The sequence below is a fragment of the Uranotaenia lowii genome, chromosome 3 (assembly GCF_029784155.1).
Source record: "Uranotaenia lowii strain MFRU-FL chromosome 3, ASM2978415v1, whole genome shotgun sequence".
Classification (NCBI taxonomy): domain Eukaryota; kingdom Metazoa; phylum Arthropoda; class Insecta; order Diptera; family Culicidae; genus Uranotaenia; species Uranotaenia lowii.
The window spans coordinates 182,499,941-182,524,130 of record NC_073693.1 but is presented as its reverse complement, the minus strand read 5'-3'; the positions used below and the strand labels follow the sequence as shown (position 1 = coordinate 182,524,130).

The 24,190-nt window shown below is 43.0% G+C and overlaps 2 protein-coding genes, 1 long non-coding RNA gene and 1 pseudogene across 6 annotated transcripts; 1 reads left to right on the top strand and 3 right to left on the bottom strand.

Moving 5' to 3' along the window:
* Positions 1-337: 337 nt before the first annotated feature.
* On the bottom strand, positions 338-4,577 carry LOC129752897 (uncharacterized). The gene is made up of 2 exons (XM_055748685.1): positions 3,200-4,577; positions 338-600 (listed from the first exon to the last, which is right to left on the bottom strand). Exons 1-2 carry the CDS (start codon positions 4,575-4,577, stop codon positions 338-340), a joined length of 1,641 nt encoding a protein of 546 aa, XP_055604660.1.
* A 7,284-nt stretch (positions 4,578-11,861) lies between these two features.
* Positions 11,862-18,319, top strand: LOC129755414 (uncharacterized). Of its 4 annotated transcripts, none has more exons than XR_008739254.1 (5): positions 11,876-12,788; positions 12,846-12,927; positions 12,986-13,126; positions 13,187-13,607; positions 13,673-13,983. XR_008739254.1 is itself a non-coding variant. In XM_055751901.1 (3 exons), the coding sequence occupies exons 1-3, from the start codon at positions 12,691-12,693 to the stop codon at positions 18,127-18,129; spliced, it is 456 nt and encodes a 151-aa protein (XP_055607876.1). In that variant the 5' UTR covers positions 11,862-12,690; the 3' UTR covers positions 18,130-18,319. The 4 variants fall into 4 exon arrangements, 1 of the variants encoding a protein (XP_055607876.1); XR_008739255.1 differs by having other exon boundaries at positions 11,878-12,744; positions 13,668-13,980; XR_008739253.1 differs by having other exon boundaries at positions 11,879-12,788; positions 13,668-13,979.
* On the bottom strand, positions 13,678-15,795 carry LOC129755415 (uncharacterized). Its single transcript, XR_008739256.1, has 3 exons — positions 15,538-15,795; positions 15,230-15,471; positions 13,678-14,915 (listed from the first exon to the last, which is right to left on the bottom strand). It is a non-coding gene; the product is annotated as an uncharacterized LOC129755415 (long non-coding RNA).
* Positions 18,320-18,967: 648 nt separating the features above from the next.
* LOC129756526 (translocon-associated protein subunit alpha-like) lies at positions 18,968-21,255 on the bottom strand (annotated as a pseudogene).
* Between the last annotated feature and the right edge of the window lie 2,935 nt (positions 21,256-24,190).

Here is a 24,190-nt window from a genome sequence, read left to right as displayed (position 1 = left end):
ATACATTGGCAAACAGGAAGGTTTGGTACAGCCTCTTACTGGCCATTTGTTTGGGACTTGTCGTTGGCTGTTGACAGGAGGTTGCGATATTATGGTCCACGAAGTTACTTTGGCATATTGGTTATCTTCATTCTACTATACCAGATTCCTTGTATTCCTCCGGTAAACTGTTCGGTCGATTTCTGTGGACCGGCGCTATCATGCGATCCATTATTAGACCTCCTGCGAGTTTTGGAACAAAGTAAAAATTCGAAGTTTCTAGGTGACGTTTTCGAAACACTAATTCTTATTTGAAACGTTCGTATCCTGGAGCCCTTCCAGTATACCCCTTGCAGCGCTACGTCTTTGCGTCTCTGATACGCCGCCTGATGGCCGGCTTCACCGCACCGCTAACACAAACCACTCCTGTCAGTGCCCTTGTACGCGAAAGATTTGTGCCCATATTCCACGCACCGGAAGCACCTTTCCGGTTGCTGGGGGATGGCCAACTGGCAGATAGACCGGCCCACACTTGAGTGCGACGTTTGCTGCCGCAACCGGAAGTTTCACAAACGGCACCTGTGTCCCAGGTTTGTAACAAACGGTTCGCCACCTGTTCAACTATTTTTTTTTAGTTGATCACCCAGGTGGTAAATCCTTTTTACGGATTGCATTCCAAGGCACGGCGAGCGACCGAGTCCCCCCAGTAGGCACAATTTTCCCGTATGTTTGGATAACGTGCCGCTATTAAGCCTACCCACATTCTGATGCTACTCTGGGTCCATGGGTGCAATTGGACGACTCATAATACTAAGTACCCCTACGCCATAAAGTCCACCTGGGGCCGCGGACCTGGTTCCCACCTCGAACTGTTTAGTACACTATGCTTCAATAGTGGGAGGTCTATTCGCGCTAATGCGCTCCAAGGCAATACTCATTAACGAGACCACTTTCAGTAAAACCTCTCATCCTTACGACTCGACGCCTGAACTCTCCTATAACGATTTGAGAACCGACATCTCCTCGCAATGACTCGAGATTCCCACACAAACCTCTCCTCTTCGCGACTTGAGGCCTGATCTCTCCTCTAACGACTTGAGATCCGACCCCTCCTCGCATCGACTCGAGGTTTACCTCTACTCTGAACAATTCCAGGCCCGATCTCTTCTCTAACGACTTGAAATCTGACCTAAAGACTTGGGGTTGACCACACAAACCTCTCCGCCTGAAGGTTTGAGGCCTGACCTCTCCTCTAACGACTCGAAGCCCGACCCCTTATCTTCAGGGTTCGAAGTTTGCCACCTTGCCCGTCGTGTGCCAGATCGAGAGCAGCTTATCCTAGACTCGCGCCTGTCACGGCACACGCGCGGGACTTAACGCAACGACTCAGATGATTCCCGACGAAGACGTCATCCTACTCCGACTCGAATAGCTCACCCGGCGTCGAGAGCCACTCTACCCGTGGGTATTCCCCGAACGTGGAATAACCCTTTCCCAACGATTTCCACTGCGAAGAAGGTCAAGTCATATCCCCGCAGCTTCTGTCGTTGAGAACCGCTCTACTCGGATACTCCCAGAAGGTGGAGCATCCTACGCACGAACGTGGCGCACCCACGGCATCCGCTACGCAGAAGGTATTGTCTTATCTTTGTAACTTCAAACCGTGGGGTCGGACGCACTCTACTCGACAGCCCCCCGTCGATGGGGTCAGTCTACTTCGACCGTTGTCCGGTCTTCTTTATCCCCCTTGGCTGGCAACCCTAGGATTTTTGGCCCGCGGATTTTCCTGCCCGTTGTGTGACTCGAGAGGCTCGCCCGGCATCGAGAGCCTCTCTACCCATGGGTATTCCCCGACAGTGGTTAACCCTCTTCCCTCGAGATCCGCTACGAGGAAGGTATAGTCTTATCCCCGCAGTTTCCCTCTTAGGAAGCGGCACTACTCGGATACCCCCCGACGTTAGGGTATCCTACATACGTTCGCGGCGCACCCCTGACCTCCGCTACGCACAAGATGATGCCTTATCATTGTAGGTTCGATCAGGGGATCGGACGCACACTACTCAGATGCTCCCCGTCGATGGAGTCATCCTACACCGTTCGCAGACTACCGTTGGTTCCAGCTCCTCTGCAGGGCAGTTATGATCCGGGTGAACCCATCGCTGACCGCATGCCAAGTGTTGGAATCCGCACACATCCTCTGTACAACGTTATCTGCTGTCGTGTCGGGCCCACAGGCGGCAAATATGGAGGTACGTACCACCGCAAACCTCGGACAGACAAACACCACATGCTCGGGTGTTGCCTCCTCGTCACCACAATCTGGGCAATATGGCGAAGCCACATGTCCAAACCGGTAGTGGTACTTCATGAAGCATCCATGACCAGTCAGGAATTGCGTCATATAGAAGTCCACTTCACCGTGCCTTCTTCCGATCCACCTCCCGATGTGCGGGATCAGACGATGGGTCCACCTTCCTCTCGTTGAACTGTCCCACAGCTGCTGCCAGTTAGACATCGAGTCCTCATTGGCGAGATCTCGTACATTGGGCGTATCTTTGTTGTCGTAGCAATAGACATCCTCCTCAAGCAAAACCGAGATGGGCATAAAACCCGCTACTACACAGGCGGCTTCGGACGACATGGCCCGGTATCCGCTGATAACCCGCAGGTTCATCAGCCGCTGAACGCTGCTGTTGGGAAATTTTCGGAGGTCTCCCTAGCGAATCACGCAGATTTGTGGTGATAGTGCTAAAAGCTAATATACATTTTATTAATCAGGGTTTAGGTTTGCAGATAGTGGTACTTACATTTAGTAACCTCAATCCCTAACTATGTCCCAACAATTTATGGAGCACTTAGAGTATATATGTAGATAAACTGTAATATAATTCAATGTATTTTAATAAACTAGGTAGAATAATAACTATAAATTTTAAACTCACGATTGATTAAACGCTTAATTTGATACAAAGATCAATCTTATCTATTTGGAAAAGTAAATAGCAGCAGCGAAGTCTCACGTTGCCAAATTAGAAATGACTTGCAAAAAATCTACCTGACAGCTACCCACTTCCTGTCTCTCTCAAATTTCCTCTCTCTATCTTACTATTTCTGCCATTCTATTTTGACAACCGAGGGGTTCGAGAACGATCAGAGGGACCGTTCAAAGCAGCGGTAACATCCCCCCTCCCGTGAGGCAAGATATCCATCGACGACTTACGAGTACAGAGATCTAAAACCGCTATCTTTGCTACTGGTCTCGTAACAATCCCTGAAGATGTTTGCACCACAGCTTGGCGCACTCGTCCGTCTGCTCCAGTTCGTACTTCCGTAACACGTCCTCTCAGCCAACCATTTCGAACAGTTTCATCCACCACGACTACCAGATCTCCGCATTCCAACACCTTCGTCTCGGCAAACCATTTGGTGCGTCGGGCTATCACCGGCAAGTATTCCTTCACCCAACGATGCCAAAACATAACCGCAAGATGGCGATTCAAATTCCAGTCGTCTCTTGTTGCTAGTTTAGGTTCCAGAGTTTCTTTAGGAGGTTGAACCGTTCCACTCGAACTCAGCAGCATAAAGTGGTTGGGTGTGAGCGCTTCTTGGGAATCATTTTCGAGGGAAACGAAAGTCAGTGGTCTCGAATTGACGATGGCTTCAGCTTCAACAATCAACGTAGCAAATGTCTCTTCATTGGGGGTCTTCGTAGTGCTCATCGCATAAAAAGCAACTTTAACGGACCTGACGAGCCGCTCCCACGCTCCTCCCATGTGGGGTGCCGATGGAGGATTCAATCGCCATTTGGTCTTCGAGTTTGTAAATGAGTTGGCTAAGTGATGGTTGATCTCGTCCCAATCCTTCATCAGCTCGTTCCTGGCTCCACAGAAGTTGGTCCCGTTGTCGGAGTAGATCTCGGCCGGAGATCCCCTCCTGCCGATGAAACGCCGCACCGCCATCTTGCAGGACATCGTCGTGAGAGAATGGACCACCTCCAGATGTACTGCTCTGATGGTTAAACAGGTGAATAGGGCCACCCAGCGCTTGACAGTAGAACGTCCAACTCGCACCGGCATCGGACCAAAGAAATCCAGTCCTACGTAGGAGAATGGCCGAAAGAATGCACCAAGACGGGCAGCAGGCAAAGGCGCCATACGGGGAACTCTCGGGACAGCTTTATACACCCGGCAGTGAAGACAATCCTTCGATACTCGACAAACCAGCGACTTCAGGCGTGACACGTGGAACTGCTGCCGGATCTCGTTGACGACCGTCTCGTGATTTTGATGCAGATATTTTTTGTGCATCTCATACACTAAAAGATGCGTTGCTCGGCTCTCAGGTGGTAATATTATAGGGTTTCTGGTGTCATATGATACGAAGGCGGCCACACTTATTCTGGACTCCTTCCGGAGAACGCCGCGGTCATCGATGAACGGAGATAGCTGCGAAAGTTTGCTGGTGGGCTTGAGGCTTCGAATTTTTTCGTCAGAGGATCGGCCTCGTTCTAGAACGGCAAATTCTGTGGCAAACGACTCTTTCTGGATACTACGGTAGACAAACATCTCCCCAGCTTCAATTTCTTCCTGTTCGAGCATCCCCAGCTTAAGAGGTTCCCCCTTCGCCTTCCTTCGTAAGTTCCACAAATAACGATACACATAACTCGCTGCTCGGACTAGTCGGTTCCACTGAGAGAAGTTTCTCCAATCGATCATCGGCTCCGGTTTGTAAACAGCGTGTACAGTTACCCTCTCCACATTCCGATTACGGCACTCCTCGTTCGTTTCTTCCACAGTTAAGTTCTCCCCAGGCCAAGTTTTTTCGTCATCGTACAGGAAGCTTGGACCTACGAACCATCTTCCGGTTGAAGAAAAATCCGGAATAGATACTCACTTAGTCATATCGTCTGCCACATTCAATTTAGTAGGAATCCATCTCCACTCTCGTGCATCCGTTCTTTCCAAAATCTCTCCGACACGACACGCCACGAATTGGTTAAACTTGCGCTGTTCCGAATTGATCCAGGACATAACTGTTTTGGAATCGCTCCAAATAAAACGTTGGTAAATTTTGTAGCAAACGACTCTTTCTGGATACTACGGTAGACAAACATCTCCCCAGCTTCAATTTCTTCCTGTTCGAGCATCCCCAGCTTAAGAGGTTCCTCCTTCGCCTTCCTTCGTAAGTTCCACAAATAACGAAAATCTGCTCCGGTTCGAAGGACCAAGGAAGTGGGTAGCTGTCAGGTAGATTTGTTGCAAGTCATTTCTAATTTGGCAACGTGAGACTTCGGAATTGCTATTTACTTTTCCAAATAGATAAGATTGATCTTTGTATCAAATTAAGCGTTTAATCAATCGTGAGTTTAAAATTTATAGTTATTATTCTACCTAGTTTATTAAAATACATTGAATTATATTACAGTTTATCTACATAAAAAAAAACATATTTACTCTAAGTGCTCCATAAATTGTTGGGACATAGTTAGGGATTGAGGTTACTAAATGTAAGTACCACTATCTGCAAACCTAAACCCTGATTAATAAAATGTATATTAGCTTTTAGCACTATCACCACAAATCTGCGTGATTCGCTAGGGAGACCTCCGAAAATTTCCCAAAATTCTAAAAGATTTACCAGCGATGTCACAAAAAGGTGGACACAGCTGCGCGGCGAAATGCGATCTTCCGGACACTAGTCGTATGGTCGCCTGCGATCGATGCGGCCTATGGTGGCACTTCGAGTGCGTAAACGTCGGAGACAGCATCAACGAGAAGGATTTCCTGTGCCCTAAATGTAAATAGGAAGCCGAGCCTCCTCGAAACACCTCGGTCGACGGATCCATTTCTTCCGTCAGTTCCTCGCAGCGACGTGCGCTTCTCGAATTGAAGAAGTTGGAGGAAATTAAAGCGCTGCAGTTGCAACAACTGGACATCGACAGGCGCGAGCAGGAACAACGTTTCGAGCTCGAGAAACTCCAGCATACTACGGCCATGGAGTGGAAGAAGCTGGAACTAGAAAAGAAATTTCTGGACGATAAATATCGGGTGATGACGAAGGAAGACGGCGACGATGATGACGGGATAAGCTAAAAATCTGCCCTAAGTTCCGACAGCAATGTTCTGCGATGGAAGTGGACCGACTTCTGGCGAGCACAACAGTAACGACGATTGCCTCGACGCTCCCAGAGACAGCTTCCGCACCAGCGACGACTGCGACAGCGAACATCAGTGTTGGTCAGGTGCGAATCTCCGATGATCCGGTGCAATCAGCTTCAGGAATTTCCAAGCAACCTGCAACAACCACTTCCGGACCACTGTCAGGTACCAACATCAACCACCCAGGTACCTTAGATATAAGTTATCACACCGATTTTATCCGATTTCCGCAAAATTTATATACTACCGCGACAAATGTTGTAGCAAATAAGGTCTATACCGCTGTATCAAATGTGATGCCTAATTATATACCGATAAACACTTACGTTAGCTCGTCTATTCGCGAACCGATACTGTCGACGGGTACGATTCCTAAGCGTAACACTTTTCCGACGACGTCGAATTTGCCTACGATGCAGCTACCGTCCGCTGCTCTACCGCAGGTTCCAGGGCAACAATATTCGCTTAATCCCGGTAAATCGAATCCTAGTTTTGTGTACCCTAATATTTCACGCTGTGCTCCGAGTGCTGGTGCAGAACTTTATCCACCGAGTCAGCCGATTTCGACGGCCGCGGATTGCGGTCCGATATTTTTCCCGCAGCCTGGAGCTGCACCCCTCGCTACCCATGCTGAGAGAGCCTATCGTATGCCGGGTTCTTTTGTTCCGGAGCAGTTTGTTGCTGTGCCTGCGCTGAACGATTCATCGTATCCAGGGCCGAACGATTATCTGACGTTTTTTCCTACGCATCCAGGGGCGACTATCATCCAAGGGGGCGTTCCCGCTGAGGCGAACTTCGACGCTGCAAATGATTCCGGAGGTTTCGAGCAACACATGAACAGCCGGGCATTTCAAGGACCCACCCCCCAACAGTTGGCGGCCCGCCAATTCATGGCACGTGATTTGCCGACATTCTCTGGCGATCCAGAGGACTGGCCCTTGTTCTCGAGCATGTACTACAATTCCAGCCAATCATGTGGGTTGTCTGATACCGAAAACTTGATGCGTTTGCAACGTAGTTTACGAGGCCAGGCGTTCGAGGCGGTTCGTAGCAAACTTTTGCTTCCGAATTGTGTTCCGGAGGTGATGGAAACTTTAAAAGCCCTCTTTGGCAGACCGGAGATGCTGATTCAAAACCTGTTGAAGAAGGTTAAGGAAACGCCTGCACCGAAATCGGACAAGCTCGAATCTCTCATAGCTTTTGGGACAGTGGTACGAAATTTAACGGATCATCTGATAGCTGGTGGTCAAGTCGCGCATCTAAATAATCCTAATCTTCTTTTCGACTTGGTCCAAAAATTGCCTGCGGATAGACAAATTCAATGGGTCATGTACAAGGGACAATTCAGTGATCCGAATCTCCGTACTTTCGCACATTTTTTATCTATCCTGGTGAATGCTGCTTCCGAGGTGACGCCTTTTTTGAATAGTAAACCGGATTCACGTCAACCTAAATCCGGCGGCTCAGGAGCTCGGGGTTTTATCCACACACACATCACGCAAAATACTAAGGTCGAGGTGCCAAATTCGTCGGTTGAAAGCTCCGGTAATAACGACAAAATGTGTAAGGTCTGTCGTAAGTCCGATCATCGGGTCAAGGACTGTGTCGAGTTCAGAAACAAGAGTGTCGAGGATCGCTGGAATTTAGTTCATCAACTGTTTTTGTGTCGAACTTGCTTATTCCAACACGGACGAAGACGGTGTCAACTAAAAAAGGCATGCGGGGAACAAGGTTGCAACTACAAACATCATCCACTCCTTCACACTCCGAAAGCGAATTCGATTCCAGCGAGTGTCAATAGCCATCGTCACGAAAACCGCTCGTCGCTTTTCCGAATCCTGCCGGTGACGTTGCACTTTGGAGGAAGGTCCGTGAATGTTTTTGCTTTCTTCGATGACGGGTCATCGATTACTCTCGTGGAGAACAGCGTAGCAGAGGACCTGGGGATTGAAGGAAAAGGTGGAATTTTGTGCTTAACGTGGACAGCCGACGTAACACGGGATGAACCTAACTCGAAGTGGGTCTCGTTTGATATTTCCGGGGAAAATTCCGCTCACCGATACCATTTGAACAATGTGAGAAAAGTAGATAATCAGGCTCTTCCGGGACAAACTTTGGAGTACAAACGATTATCCACTGTTTCACGTTTTCATATATACATGATAGCCAACAACAAAAACGGAGAGCAAGAGCAAAACAAAATTGCTACCTTTTTGTGGCTTCTCGGAGAGCGTGGAGTGGAAATCTATATTATAGCGCCAGCACTAAATTTTACTTCGGAAGTCCGGACTTCCAATCCCGAACTTACTTCCGAACTTTGACAGTTGTGTTTAAAAAATCACAGTGTGTTATATGCAACGTTGCCACACATAAATTTGTATCCGCCAGAGTATCTCTACATACTTTAAGCGGGCCACAGACTACACAACATTGGTACAAATGCGATGAAATTTTGTCGCTGTGAACATGATTTGCATCCTGTATGGCAATGCTTGTATGATCGCCCATACGGTTTGAGTAAAATCGGTCGGGATCGAAATATTTTGTTTAAACCACCCTCTGCCGGGGCGGAAATGTTTTTTTGTTGTTGTTGCTGTTACTGTTTTCGCCAGCAATCGTTTGTGTTCGCGTGGAATATACTCTTCTGGGCAAGAATGAGATACACAAACGATTCAAATGAATTTGTGGCAACGTTGATTTTATATGAATTTGGCGCACGCTTAAATAAAACGACTCAATATGTTTTGGTCGGAAGTCAGCCATGATGCCAGTTCACCAAAGACGTTTATAAAATTTTTATCTAAACGCACAATAACACTCTGTTTCCAAACACCGGAGATGTGGAAACTATGTTCGGTCAAAATGTCGCTGCTGTTGCTGGGGCGAGTAGTGCTGCTGGATCAAATGTTGCTGCTGAACGGGATGTTGTTGTGGGGCGAACGTTGGCAATGGTGATGCTGGCTTTTGATGGGTACTGTCTTCCGAGAAAAAATGTTACAATGGAAGCATTTAAATTCAATAACATTGGACAAAAAGAAAAACAGTGTTTTGCCGACTTTGAGACCGAACTTCGTACGCAAGTTGCGTATTGTGAATATGAGTGTCAGAACTGCCGAACGTCATATGCTGACCGTATGCTTCGCGATCGTGTTGTTTTGGGTGTTCAAGACAAAAAGCTTCAGTTAAAATTGCTTGATGGGAGGGATGAGCCCTTGGCTCAAGTTTTGGACACTTGTAAAATTTTTGAAGCTGCTAACGAAAACAAACAATTTTGGACAAGGTTCCAAGCAGTCACGTAAACACAGTGGGTCCTTGAAATGCCCGGCTGTTCATGTGTTGCTCGAAACCTCCGGAATCATTTGCAGCGTCGAAGTTCGCCCCAGCTGGAACGCCGTTTGGCATAACGCCATTTGGCATAAAAGTCGTTTGGCATAACATCATTTGACATAATGGTCATTTGGCATAATGGCCGTTTGGCAAAATGTCCGTTTGGCATAACGGTCGTTTGGCATAAAATAATGCATTTTCTATGGGCATGTGGCATGCGAACCGAACAAGGGGATTATTGTCCCTAGCTTTGGATAAACCTAGAAACACGAGGCCTGAATAAAACTGGAAAGACGGGACTGTCCTTGAATAATGGATCAAATTCGCTTCGCGTTCGAACTAAAATGATGTATGGTCCTTACGCTTCGCGTTGTGGACCGGGCTAGGGGATTGTCCCTAGCTTTGAATAAACCTAGTAAGACGGGGCCGTCCTAAAATTATAGATCAAATTTTCAAGGAAGCCTCCTCACGCTTCGCGTTCGAACTAAAATGATGGGGGGGGGGGGGGGGGGGCTAGGGGATTGTCCCTAGCTTTGAGTAAACCTAGAGACACGGGCCTTACTAGGGATTTGAATAAACCTAAACACTGAGTTTTGATATTTTTATGCCAAACGACCATTATGCCAAACGGACATTATGCCAAACGGCCATTATGCCAAATGACCATTATGTCAAATGATGTTATGCCAAACGACTTCTATGCCAAATGGCGTTATGCCAAACGGCTTTATGCCAAATGACTTTAGGCCAAACGGCGTAGGACCATCAACAATTGTAAAGGTTACCAAGAAATTCGAAAAAAATCCACATATCAGGAACTGTTTACGAAGTTTAGATCAAAAATACGGAAAAAGTATCATCGCTCAGTATCATGTCTCAGATGAAGCGCGATTACAGTTGGCCATTTCAAAGAAGATTATTCTGATATGGAATAACGGCCAAGATAACGGTTCGGTAGTGACTTTAATAGCTTCCTAAATGCATTCAATATGATAGATTCTCCTCTTCATTGTAGTAGTTCATCGCTTCTATTATTTATTTACATGGTGTTCCGTCTCACGACGTAACCTGATGAACAATATTCCTCCAATTCACTCGGCCCATGGCAACCGTTTCGGGCATCCCACATCCACTTGGTCTAACCACCTCGCTCGTTGCGCCCCTGCTCGTCTCGTTCCTAGCGGATAAGCAGCGAATACCTGCTTTGCAGGACGGTCGCCCGGCATTCTCGCAACATTTCCTGCCCAGCGTATCCTCCCAGCCTGCCCAGCCTCCTAGCGTATAGGCTGGTGCGAGTCTGGTTTTGGTATGCCAGGCGTACTGGGTTCAATTCCCGGTATCGGCAAGAAAAACTTTTGGGTTCGAGTCCCATAGGTGGCCGACAGGTAGGATGTGTTTTCTAATATAATTGCCTATATAATAAGAATGTTCAATCAGTTGCCAGCTGGCCAGGTATATAGACGAATGCCGGAATACCTGTAAGTAAACTAGCCCACCTGGTTGATTCGTTTTTCCTAAATAAACCTACATCAACACAATACATTCATCCATAACAGTTCATACGAGGCCATGGGGTCCGGGTATGTTGTACGCGTTACATTGGATATTTGTCGAACTTAATCTAAAAATGTATGTGAGCCCATACTTATACAGAAATTGCGGTGAATCCGTGCACCCATGGTGGATAACCAACATACATACATACATTTAAATTCCGAACAATTGTTTGGGTTTCCTATAGGTATTTTGCCATCAATTTGGGAGCTAAGCTGCAAAGCAACTGTCGACCGGTGTCTAGCTCGTTTTCGGGCCCAAAAAAAACCTTTACATAATAACTGTTTGGGTTCACTGATTACAGATGTGTTGCTTGATTTGCACTTGCACTCCTTGCCTTGCCTCAATAGCATTACATCAGCATAAAAAATTTTCAAGCCATTGAATATGTAGGTATAAATGAACTAATTGTAAATTTTACCTGAAATGAAACGTAAACAGCTAATCGTTACACTTTTGATCGCAGCAATACCGATAACAGCTTCGGATGGATCGACTGGAAATCGAGTAGTCCAGTAAAGCCATCCTGATTCGTGGTAGTTCGTTTTTTAATACTGCCACTTTTGGCATGAATCTTCTTAGTCATTCAATTGGCCCACGTTCGGTAGCAGGCCTTGCTGATAGCGATGGTTAGCTGTTTCACAATCCGAACAGGAAATCATTTTTGTTCAAAATTCCCAGTGTGTGCAATAAAATTGAAAGAGATTAGTTTCCGGAGAAGAGGATTGCAGATTAAAGTTGAATTATTACCTGAAATCACTAGGACAGTTTCCAGTTCGAAGATGAAGAAACGTCTTGGTTACTTTTGTTGGGTAGATATCGAGAAATTGGGTTGGGGCAAGTTGCCACATTTTGAAGTTGGCGCCTTGAAACCCAAAAAAACTCGGCCGCCGGTTCGCCACGATTTGGATAGCCCTTGTAGCAATTCCGGCTAATTAAGTTAGGTTATTTGCACTACCAGAGCTATGAGTGCCTAGATTACAAAGACTGGTAGGCTGGGATGTGCGACCAAATCGTTCAAACGTTACTCCGAATGCCAACTCCATGCTGTAGACCTTGTATGTTACCGGCACTCAGTCAACGCATCTGGATCGGAACAAGTACGAAGCTTTTCTCGCTTCCGACGTCCTGCTATTATTATACATCAGTCATCACACGAATTACCGGAGCATTCTGCGTTACTCACAATCCTATTTGAAATGCCTTTCCCGCAATATTCCGAATCAAAAAGAAACGCCATTTGAGATAAAATACCTCATCTAGTCCCGAAAGATAGAGGAAAATACGCGTACGGAATTGACCAAAGTCAATGTTATGAACACAGTAAAACAAAATCGATATCAAAACATTTGTCATTTGTCTGACGTTTTGTAGAACGGCTGCGTGCATTTTGCAGGATGTCATAGTCAGTACTAAAATTTATAAGAACACTTGCAGGATGGCAACGATCAGTACTAAATATATTAACAACGCTTGGAGGATGGTGTGGATTTTTGGGTTAATTCATCCTGCAAACAAGCTAAATCCGAGCTGCGCTGAGCAAGCGTGTACATTTTTCAACACGGTTTAGTACATATACACGTCATCCTGCATGCGGTGACAGCTGCTGATGGTCATTTTGTTTTTCAACAAAATGTTTTGCTTCGCATACACACTGGCTGCTGAAATTTGAATGCTTTCAAATTTTTCTGCTCCCGTGATGGATTTTCTGCATCGGGTTGTGCAGGTGGTAAAAACTCAGCCCTTCAGGTCTGAGCCCTTATTATTCAGGTAAGTTTTCTTCACTCAAAAAAGTATCCAAAGGTGACCTTTCCCCTTCATTTCCAGCCTTTCGATGCGATTCAAACGATGTGTGGGTGCCGGGATCAAATCTTCGGATATCGTGCATCAGCTACAATATTTTATTCAGGTGAGTGATTTCTAGCAGTAGCCATGTACAATTGTGATAATATCACCTGAAATTTTAGCTTTCGGTACGAGTCTCAGGTGACACGGTGCTGAACGCTGCGTGGCGATGGGTGATGAATAAAACAAATATGCACTGGTGAAGGCCCAATTGGAAATGCACTTTCAAACACTAAGTGCATCTAATCAGATGAAATGTTTAGGTAAGTTGTTGAATCAATTTGATTTGTCCAGTGGCGAGTGACGGCTTCATCTCGTTTTAGGTTCTGGTCAGCTGAATTACAATCCGGATTTTCTCGATTTTGAAAGAATGCCTGCCGAAAGCACGCAGCTCCTTGCATCCTACATCATCCATAGGATAAGAGGAGATCCAATAATGGATCGCATGATAGCGCCGGTCCGCAGGAATCGACCGAATAGTTTACCAGAGGAACACAAGGAACCTTGCATAGCAAAACGAAGATCAGCAACATGCCAAAGGAGCTTCGTGGATGACACTATCGCGAAATCACCTGCCGGTAGGATTCACAACAAACCCCAAATAAACGGTTAGGAAGATGAGCGTCCGCTGTACCAAACCGGCCTACCATGTATTGGAAAACCTAAACAAAATTGAAGAAAAAAAGAATGCACGGATCGTCGCGATAGCCTTTAAAGGGCACGCCTCCAGAGCAGTGCATAAGTGTGAGCTGAAATAATTCTCTTTCTTTAAATTAAAATTAATTTTTATGGTTATTTCTTCAGATCAGGTCATCTAAGAATTCCTGTATCAGATATTCTAGGACGATGGAAACCTTGTTCATGCATTCCAAAGGATGCTGATGGTACCCCGTACCCACCGGCTTATGATATGCATACTGCTAATCCCTTTCTGGAGCATCAACTTGAGACTGGCTGCCACGACGCCGGAACGCTAAGGAATAGTTTATTGAATTGAACTTAATGCAGTTTATTGTTTTAATGGAAACGAAAAAAACAAATCTTTTCAAAACGAAAGCCTCAAAACCGCCCTAAAGTAATAAAAAGTTGCTTACAAATTGTATTAAAATAACTTACTGCTCTTCATCATGATGGACACTAAGATTTAAAAGCTTGATAACTCTTCCGTAATGGCTTACATGAAACAGTTGAACACGATCAAGAGGTTTGTTCTGATATCGGTTGGAAAATGTTAAACCACGTAAAATCTTTGTGTATCGACTAACAAAGCATTTTCCAAAATTCAGAGATGTAGGTATGTGCGTATAAAGAACCAGTTTGCTTTTCGATGCTAACCTTTAAAAGAAAATTATTCAATTTAGCCACCCTTTGAACAACGTAACCCGCTGGGGAAAGAAATCAACAATATTAGAGACAACGCAATGGAGTACATTTTCAGATCTTCGTTTATGAGAATATTTGGTACTGATGTTTGTCGTGACGGGTTTTGCGTCCAGAACTCATTCCACCGATGAACTAGTGTTTCTGGCATGTTGACTATACGAAAGCTTACAAGGCTGGTCTTCATCCGCACAGGACTAGAACTTTCAATCTTTTCTTTTTTCAACTATTTCAAAACCAGCCGCAGCATTTGTCGGCCAGGAGAGCAAACTTGAAGTTTCCTGGTGCCTCATTATACTTTTCCTGTGTATGCCTATCTTGATCCAAGTTAACCCTCTAAAGGAATGGCATATGGCAATGGGCCACGCTCAGTACCATGCCTCAGATGAAGCGCAATCACGATTGGCTATTTCCAAGAAGATTATTCTGCAATGAAACAGCCAAGATAACGGTTCGAGGGTAGCTTTCTGAATGCATTCAGTATCATAGAATCTCCATGTACCACATTGTAGTAGATCATCACTTCTATTTGTCGTTATTCGAATTCTGACCAGTTGTTTGGGTTTCTCAGGTATTGCAAATAATCGATCCGTATTTCGCCACCAATTTGGGAGATAAGCAGCAAAGCACCTGTCGACCGGTCTCAGCTTTCGAATGGTTTGTTTTGGGATCCTAAAAATAAAGATTACATTAATTCTGTTCGGGTTCACTGATTACAGACTTGATGCTTGATTTTAATTGGGAGATTCAAGTGCCAAAAAACTTGGATTCAAGTGAAGCATTCCAAATGATTTTCAATATATTTTAATTTGTTTGTATTTTGTTCGAGTTTATTTAAATGACAATTATTTAGAAATGGCACTCCCTTTCCGAAGACAGTTTTCTAACTCTTGCATCAGGAATTTTAAGCTTTTTTATTTTAAGCTGTTTTAAATTTTACCCGGAATTAAACGTCAACCGGACGTCCGGATAAGCGTAGTACCTACTTTTGATCGCAGCTGCACCGATAACATCGTTTCGGATGGATCGACCGAAAATCGAGTAATCCGGGAAAGCAATCTTGATTCGCGGTAGTTCCTTTTTCAACACTGCCACTCCTGGCATGAATATTATCATTCATGCAATCGGATCGCATTCGGTAGCAGGCCTCGGTGATCTTTTGCATCGCCCTGCGGTCTATATTTACAGAGGTATGCCTATCTGTTTCAAAATTCGAACAGGAAAATGTCTGCAAGAAAATTCAAATATATAAGTTTCCGGAAAAGAGTATTACAGATAAAAGTTTAATTCTCACCTGGAAATTAATTTTTCGGAAGCAAATTGACCAAAGCCAATATTACGAAATCGACAGTAAAAGAAATCGAAATCAAAACATTTTTCTGACGTTTTCAAGAACGGCTGCGTGCATTTTGCAGGATGGCATGCTCAGTACTAAAATTATTAGAACATTTGCAGGATGGCAACGATCAGTACCAAAACGCCTATGCTGGATTGTGTGGATTTGTGTGTTAATTCATCCGGCGCCATCCTGCAAACCAGCGAAATCCTAGTTTAACCGAGTAAGCGTGTACAATTTTCAGTACGTTTTAGTACACACATGCCATCCTGCATGCGGTGACAGCTAGAATTTGTTTGTTATTGTTTTGCTTCCATTTTAAATTGCACTTTAAAACTCTTTGAAAAATCTAGTAAACGATAGTTATAATATCCGTCGCGATTTCGTGCGGTGTCGAAGCCACCAGTTTATCAACAAATTAACCGAGTGATAATCTCGGTTTTTTTTCAGTTTTGCAAGATGGTTAGAATCTGACACCAGTTCGTGCGTCCAATAAGAAAACCATTTTACCGTTCAAAAATGCCTTGGTGTTTAACGCTTCGCTCAGTGCTACCGGTTCCCCCCATCCGATGAGATCCGGCACCAGCACCGGCGAAGCAAGAAGGTTCAATTATCGCAAAACTACCCGAGAACAGAATCTCGAACAACAAACCCTTCCTATAACACGACTACGGAAAGTTCCTGCTGCATGAACCTCAATACACCGATGATGAAGAGATGCCAATGCGTCCGGGTTCGAAACTTCCAAGAAGGCTCTGCCCGGGGCCAGCTCCGAGTCGGAATTCAATTCGGTTCCGAAACCAGATGACTTCCGTTAGATGACATGGTTCCGGGAGTTCAAAGAAGGCCAGAATGCTCCGCTCGGCAGGAGTGTCGGAAATTGGGAACAGCACATCAAAAAAATCGGTGCCAAGCATTGATTTGCAGTGTATTGCAGCTCCGATCCAGGCTCATCTGAGCTGGTCAACTGTAACATTTGCGAATTTCTGAAATCCTAAGTTCTGAAAGCTGAAACATGAAAGATGAAATTTTAGTGAGTTAGGTTCAGGTTCAGCTTCAGGTTCAACTACCCGAAAGACGACCCGTGATTAAGGATGAAATGACGAATATTCCAATTCCAGCCCTAGTTAGTGGGAAGAAGCGCAACGCAAAGAGCCACGGCACGGCGCTGAAAGTTCGGCAAGTTACCAATGAAATGATAAAGATCCAAGAAACGGGGCGATGTATTTACGTTGCTGTTCCGTGTACAGAAAACTATGACAAGCTGTTAAATAGATATTTAGAGAACCATGCCTTATCTGTTAACGTTCATTTTCTGTGTTCTCCGAGGATAGTTTAAAAACAAATGGGGTAATTACCACTTTTTGATTCCCTTTTGATTCAAAAGTCATAAGCAAACGAATCACTCTACTCGATTTATTTTACGTTGTTAAAATTTTTTTTTTTCTTCTAGTGACAAAAAAGACCATCATCGAAACGCTCACCTCAAATACCACAGAAAATTTCAATTGAGGCTAAGATGCTGAAGTTATTCGGTACTACGGTACCAGCCCATCAATAGCTCAGGTTTCCCCAATGTTAAACATTTCTGAGATAGAGGTGAGTTATTTAAAAGAAGAATGTTCTAGTCAGTACATGTGGTAATTTTTAGATTAATTAATATTTAATTCAACTTTTCATAAAACGGTTATCTTTGTCAGATTTTTGTTCAAAACTTGTGACACATTTGAATTATTATAAACAGGCTATGTTATGTTTGATAATATGTAAAACTAAGTGTAAACTAAGTGATCATACTACAATGTCTTCACAAATGAATTTGTCAGTAAGATTTCAATTTAATTTTTAAAGCAAAATAAAAATTGCTTATTTACACCGACAATTGTGTAACTTTTAGCGCCAAGCTTTGATTATCTCATACTGTAGTGTCTTGTCCCTCGACATTTGCTAGTGTCGTGCCCCTCGGCACATTGGAGATGACAGGGAGAACAACGTAGCTTGCGGGAGAGGAAAAACCAGGCAGTTGAGTACAGCACGCGCTTTTTGTCGGAAGTGGTTTTGAGTTTGGTGAATAAACGCTGATTTTAAGACGTGAAATAATCTTTCATTTATTGGAACGAGAACCCCACACATACATAAAAAAAATGTGTTGTTTATTAGTTACGAATTAGTTGTAAATATTAGTTACAAAATATAAAAATGCTAAAATATTAATTTGATAAATTGTTTTAAGTTTGGAATTTACCTGGTTTTATTTGCTTTACCTATTTACAGGTTGGCCTTTGTGGCAGCAATGTCCGTAACAACCAATGTGCGATCTCCCGACCAGTTGGCACAAAACTTCAGTGGCTAAAATCATCGTATATCAAGAGTTGTTTCAAGAGTCTGTTGTCATCCTTGGATGTGGTCCATTTTTGCTATCACTTCAAAAAAGCTACCAGCTATCATTGCCACTTTCTATATTTTAGGGTGGTAAAACAGTCCTCAAATTTGGAAACTAGGAAAGGAAGCGGTGTTGTTGGAAAATTGTTTGATGCCAAGCTGAATTAGGAACTGAATAACGCCGAAAGAAAATGAGTTCGGTCTAAGTTACTATCTCAACTATAAATATAAAATTCCAATAGGAAAAAATCGAATTAAACTTATTTAAAGAAATTTTTAGATTTCCTTTTGATTATTGAAATGAAAACCGAGATGAAAATCCCAGGTTTCTTGTTTAGCGGCGTCCACCTATATGATGTGTTTGGAATTTTGGACTGCTAGATGAAATCGAAAATACCTTTTTGAAACATATCCGCTTCATACAATTTTAGAAATTTCCAATTTGACTATATTATTGAAAATAAAAAAAAATAACAAGATAGAAGCAGCCATATATTTAAAATACGGAATTTTATGGAATATGCTTAAAAATTGTATCGGTGTGCCATATTGTATGTCACTTTTGTATGGAAGCCCTTCCTTAGTTAAGTCAAAGCGATTTGAAAGTATTGTTGAAACCATCTTCTACTCCGAATACTCTCATACACCCAACTTCACGTTGATCGGAACAGTAGTTTTCGAGTCTATAGAGAACAATCAGACAGACAGAAAAACATTCATTTTTATATATCTATAAAGATTTTTTTTCGGAAAATAATTTTTTTCAGCTTTCCCGGAGACTTCAAGCTTCAATACTTGTGACTTATGTGTGTGACTTAAAAAAACTGAACAAATATATTACCTAGTTATGCATATTATGAAATAACCGGTTTATCTCTGTAGTAAAGACATTGAATATGTTAAAAAACAACGAACAAAATAAGCTGAATAATAGAATGTTTCTTTTTTTAAATATACTTATTATATTTAATTTTTTTTTCAAATAGGTTTATTAAAGTCGTGCACTTCTAAAGGATGTGTGTGCCAAGTGTATCAATTTCTTTATAAGTACTTTGTTATTTTATTTGTAAACTTTTGTACCGAAGAACTTCATTTTCATATTATATTCCGCACTTCTATTCGTATGTTCCGAATGTTTGTCCGGTGGTGGTGCTCAAGAGACTTTGCCTCTGCCCGATTTAGAGCTGGATTTGAAATAACATCATTCAGCGACATTTTACGTGGAAATTTCCAATGGCACCTGTAATATGACTTGCTTCGTCTTACAAGCTTTCGTCCGCAGCATTCCATCTCGAGATTTAACTAACTTTTGAAAAACTCTTGTCGTTCAATTTCGGCATAAGCTAGTAAAAGGTCTTTCCATGACTCAACTTTCGGCAGACCACCTTAAAATGCTATATCGAACACTTATTTTAGAAACTGGAACCCATAAGATCGACTGAGAGATGGCCAAACATCTCCAGCGACAGACATGTGTCCATTGGGATGCTCTCCGCCGTCAATTATCTGATGAATTTCTTCTAGTAAATATTTGGCATCCAATAACTTCTGCTGGATGTTGACACCAATCATGGCTACATCTTTAGTTCAACAGCGAGCGGATTTGACGATTTCATCCGGATTCAATATCGTCTCTTTTATTCGTTTGCATCCTTCCATCACAAAAAGGTCAGTGAGAGCATCGTTTTCAAGGTGTAGCTGATTAGGTAACCCAGGCAAACTAGTGCGATAGACCTTAGATGTCGAGATCCATTGGCATGAAGCATTTGGATAAGCATTCTACAATAGGGAAACATACAACAATTTTATTCTTGCTAAACCTCAAATCGAAATATTTTACTTACCGAATCCTTTCTATAATCGCATCTAATTTCGATCCATTCAAATCAGCACAATGTTTGTTCTGATTATACAGATTAAAAAAATCTTCCGGACCGGACTCATCACTCATTTAATCTCGAAATGAAATGATGTAAATATAAACACTGGCTATTGTTTGCTGAATGTTTGCCAATGGACATAATCTGGCTCGTCCCGTTTTGACTTTAGGGTTATTTGACGTAACGGTTATCTAGCATACTGTGACCTTTCGCAAAATACAAAATTATTCATTAAATTATTCTGTCAAACGGCTTTCCGGAACATAACGCCAGAATTATTGTTCCACGCCGATTGTGCTTCATGTGTTGATGATGGTGATGGGCATTCTACATATTTGTGTCTCTGTTTTTATGCTTTGTTAACGATAGCAACCCTTCTCAAAGCAATGAGTTCTCCAAGCCGTTGATCTAATCATCAGCACCGACAGTTCGCTTTGCCTTCCGCTGCCGTGGGCTTTGCTTCGGGGACGACACTTTGCCGCCCTTGGGAGATTTTTCTGGAAGAAACAAGTCGGTTAGTACAATTAAGTATGTATTAGGATTTCCAATTTTCGTTTATTAAGGATTTTTAAGTTGGTTATCAAAATATGTTCCAGAAAGAAAGTCTAGTTTCTATAAGAAAAAAAAAACAAGAAAAACTTACGAATCCTCTCGAGTGTTTTTTGTGGAATCCGTTCATAGTCCACATCCTTGGTACTGGTGGTTCCGGTTTCCACAGTTTAACGGGCAGCTGGGGAGCGTTTACGCTTGCCATACGATCCCAGGAAATGTTGGCCGAGCACCAGCAACAAAACTACAACAGCCACCAGGAACACGTACAGGAAGAACGGTTCCCCATTCAGATCCTCATCGATTTCGATAATCGAAACGATTTCATTGAAGACGGCTTCGGAAAACTGATTTCCGCTGGCGTTGTAGGCAATAGCCGAAAAGTTTTAAATGAAGTAGTTGAAATCCATGGGATACCGGAAGCAAGCTTCGACGCTTTCTACTATGAAACCGTCACTTCCCTTATTGGCAAATCCAACGAGGAATTCGACAGGATTTCCGGCAGGCAATTCCAGTTGAGTTCCAGTAACATAGAGAGGCCTTGTAAATAGAAGGAACATATCCGCATCTGGCGATTTTGTCGTTTCTAGTTCTTCATCTGTTTCCGGTTCTTCATTTTGGGTTATCGATGCCTCATCGGATTCAAGTTCAACATCCAATTCCTCGTCTAATTCGTCCTCGGTAGCATTGGCCATGAATCGGGAACCTGCCAGAAATAGAAAAACCCAAAATTATGGTTACGAAATGCCACGTCGAAGTGAAAGTGATAAAACTTCCAATGAAAACTCGAAACTTACCGTTGTCCGCCGTAAGGAGAACCGCCGGAAGCTTCTTCATTGGAAGTAACTGTTCTGCTGCTTGAATCATTGAGTTCATTCACAAAATTTACACTTTATTTATTCACTGGAAAAGACACTTACATCCGCTAGCGCAAACCGTGGTAACTTGCGCTGATGCGTCCGCGTAGCCGATCGAGCTTTTCTACCAAATAATGCTGCACGGCTGGACGTTTTGCGATGAAAAAGTCAGTAAACGTGTTTGGCAGATCCCAGGTCTTACCTAAAAGCATCTGTTTGGTGTGAACCTTCCGGTTTTGAATCCGAAATGTTTCCACTGAAATCTGTATAATACGCGATAGTAATCTGTACCGAAAAACAGCTTTTACGGATTTAATGGACACCCCAAAATTTCACTATTACGAATAAAAGAGCAAAGCAATACGCAACCAAAACATTCGATTGGCTTGTACTAAATTGGCTGCGCACTGTACTAAACACTTTTAGTACATTTGCAGGATGGCTCATTTGCCGGATAACTATTATCCTCTTCAGATTTGAGCTTTATTCATACCAAACTAGTTTGTTCTAAAAGTAAAAGCTCCTGACTGAGAAAACAGCTGTCAAGAAAAACTTTATTCATAACAACCGAAGCAATTGCTTTAAGCGACTGCTCGACTGCTCGATTCAGTTTAGCAAAAGCAATTACTAAGTTTTTTTCATACCACCCAATGTCTGCTTCTTCCAAAAGCGTCAGATTTGGCAGTTTTTTCAAAATTCCGATCGTGGCTGCATCCTGTAGAAGAAAATTGCCATCCAAAATGTGTTTGGTCAACTTGGATCTGAACGGAATGTTCGATTTAGAGCTCACCGTTGCCAAAAGAATTGATACAAATCAATTCTGTAGCTCTCCTTTAATTGTATTAGAAATGGATGCATCCTGATAATGTCTGCTTCTTCCAAGAGCGTCAGATTTGTCAATTATTTCAAAATTCTCATTGTGGCTGCGTCCTGTACAAGAAAGTTGCCATCCAAAATGTGTTTGGTCAACTTGGATCTGAACGAAATGTTCGATTTAGAGCTCACCGTTGCCGAAAGAATTGATACAAATCAATTCTGTAGCTCTCCTTTAATTATGTAATAAATGGCTGCGTCCTGACAATGTATGCTTCTTCCAAGAGCGTCAGATTTGCCAATTATTTCAAAATTCCGATCGTGGCTGCGTCCTGTAGAAGAAAATTGCCATCCAAAATGTGTTTGGTCAACTTGGATCTGAACGGAATGTTCGATTTAGAGCTCACCGTTGCCAAAAAAATTGATACAAATCAATTCTGTAGCTCTCCTTTAATTGTATAAGAAATGACTGCGTCCTGACCAATGTATGCTTCTTCTAAGAGCGTTAGATTTGTCAATTATTTCAAAATTCCGATCGTGGCTGCGTCCTGTAGAAGAAAATTGTCATCCAAAACGTGTTTGGTCAACTTGGATCTGAACGGAATGTTCGATTTAGAGCTCACCGTTGCCAAAAGAATTGATACAAATCAATTCTGTAGCTCTCCTTTAATTGTATAAGAAATGGCTGCGTCCTGACAATGTATGCTTCTTCCAAGAGCGTTAGATTTGTCAATAATTACAAAATTCCGATCGTGGCTGCATCCTGTAGAAAAAAATTGCCATCCAAAATGTGTTTGGTCAACTTGGATCTGAACGGAATGTTCGATTTAGAGCTCACCGTTGCCAAAAGAATTGATACAAATCAATTCTGTAGCTCTCCTTTAATTGTATAAGAAATGGCTGCGTCCTGACAATGTCTGCTTCTTCCAAGAGCGTCAGATTTGTCAATTATTTCAAAATTCTCATTGTGGCTGAGTCCTGTACAAGAAAGTTGCCATCCAAAATGTGTTTGGTCAACTTGGATCTGAACGGAATGTTCGATTTAGAGATCACCGTTGCCAAAAGAATTGATACAAATCAATTCTGTAGCTCTCCTTTAACTGTACAAGAAATGGCTGCGTCCTGACAATGTGTGCTTCTTCCAAGAGCGTCAGATTTGTCAATTATTTCAAAATTCCGATCGTGGCTGCGTCCTGTCGAAGAAAATTGCCATCCAAAATGTGTTTGGTCAACTTGGACCTGAACGGAATGTTCGATTTAGAGCTCACCGTTGCCAAAAGAATTGATACAAATCAATTCTGTAGCTCTCTTTTAATTGTTTAAGTAATGGCTGCGTCCTGACAATGTATGCTTCTTCCAAGAGCGTCAGATTTGTCAATTATTTCAAAATTCCGATCGTGGCTGCGTCCTGTAGAGGAAAATTCTGTAGCTCTTTTTCAATTGTATAAGAAATGGCTGCGTCCTGACAATGTCTGCTTCTTCCAAAAGCGTCAGAATTGGCAGTTTTTTCAAAATTCCGATTGTGGCTGCGTCCTGTAGAAGAAAATTGCCATCCAAAATGTGTTTGGTCAACTTGTATAAGAACGGAATGTTCGATTTAGAGCTCACCGTTGCCGAAAGAATTGATACAAACCAATTCCGTAGCTCTCCTTCAATTGTATAGAAAAAGACTGCGACCTGACAATGTCTGCTTCTTCCAAGAGCGTCAGATTTGTCCATTATTTCAAAATTCCGATCGTAGCTGCGTCCTGTAGAAGAAAATTGCCATCCAAAATGTGTTTGGTCAACTTTTTTAAGAACGGAATGTTCGATTTAGAGCTCACCGTCGCCAAAAGTATTGATACAAATCAATTCTGTAGCTCCCCTTCAATTGTATGGAAAATGACTGCGTCCTGACAATGTCTGCTTCTTCCAAAACCGTCAGATTTGTCAATTATTTCAAAATTCTTATTGTGGCTGCGTCCTGTACAAGAAAGTTGCCATCCAAAAAGTGTTTGGTCAACTTGGATCTGAACGGAATGTTCGATTTAGAGCTCACCGTTGCCAAAAGAATTAATACAAATCAATTCTGTAGCTGTCCTTCAATTGTATAAGAAATGGCTGCGTCCTGACATTGTCTGCTTCTTCCAA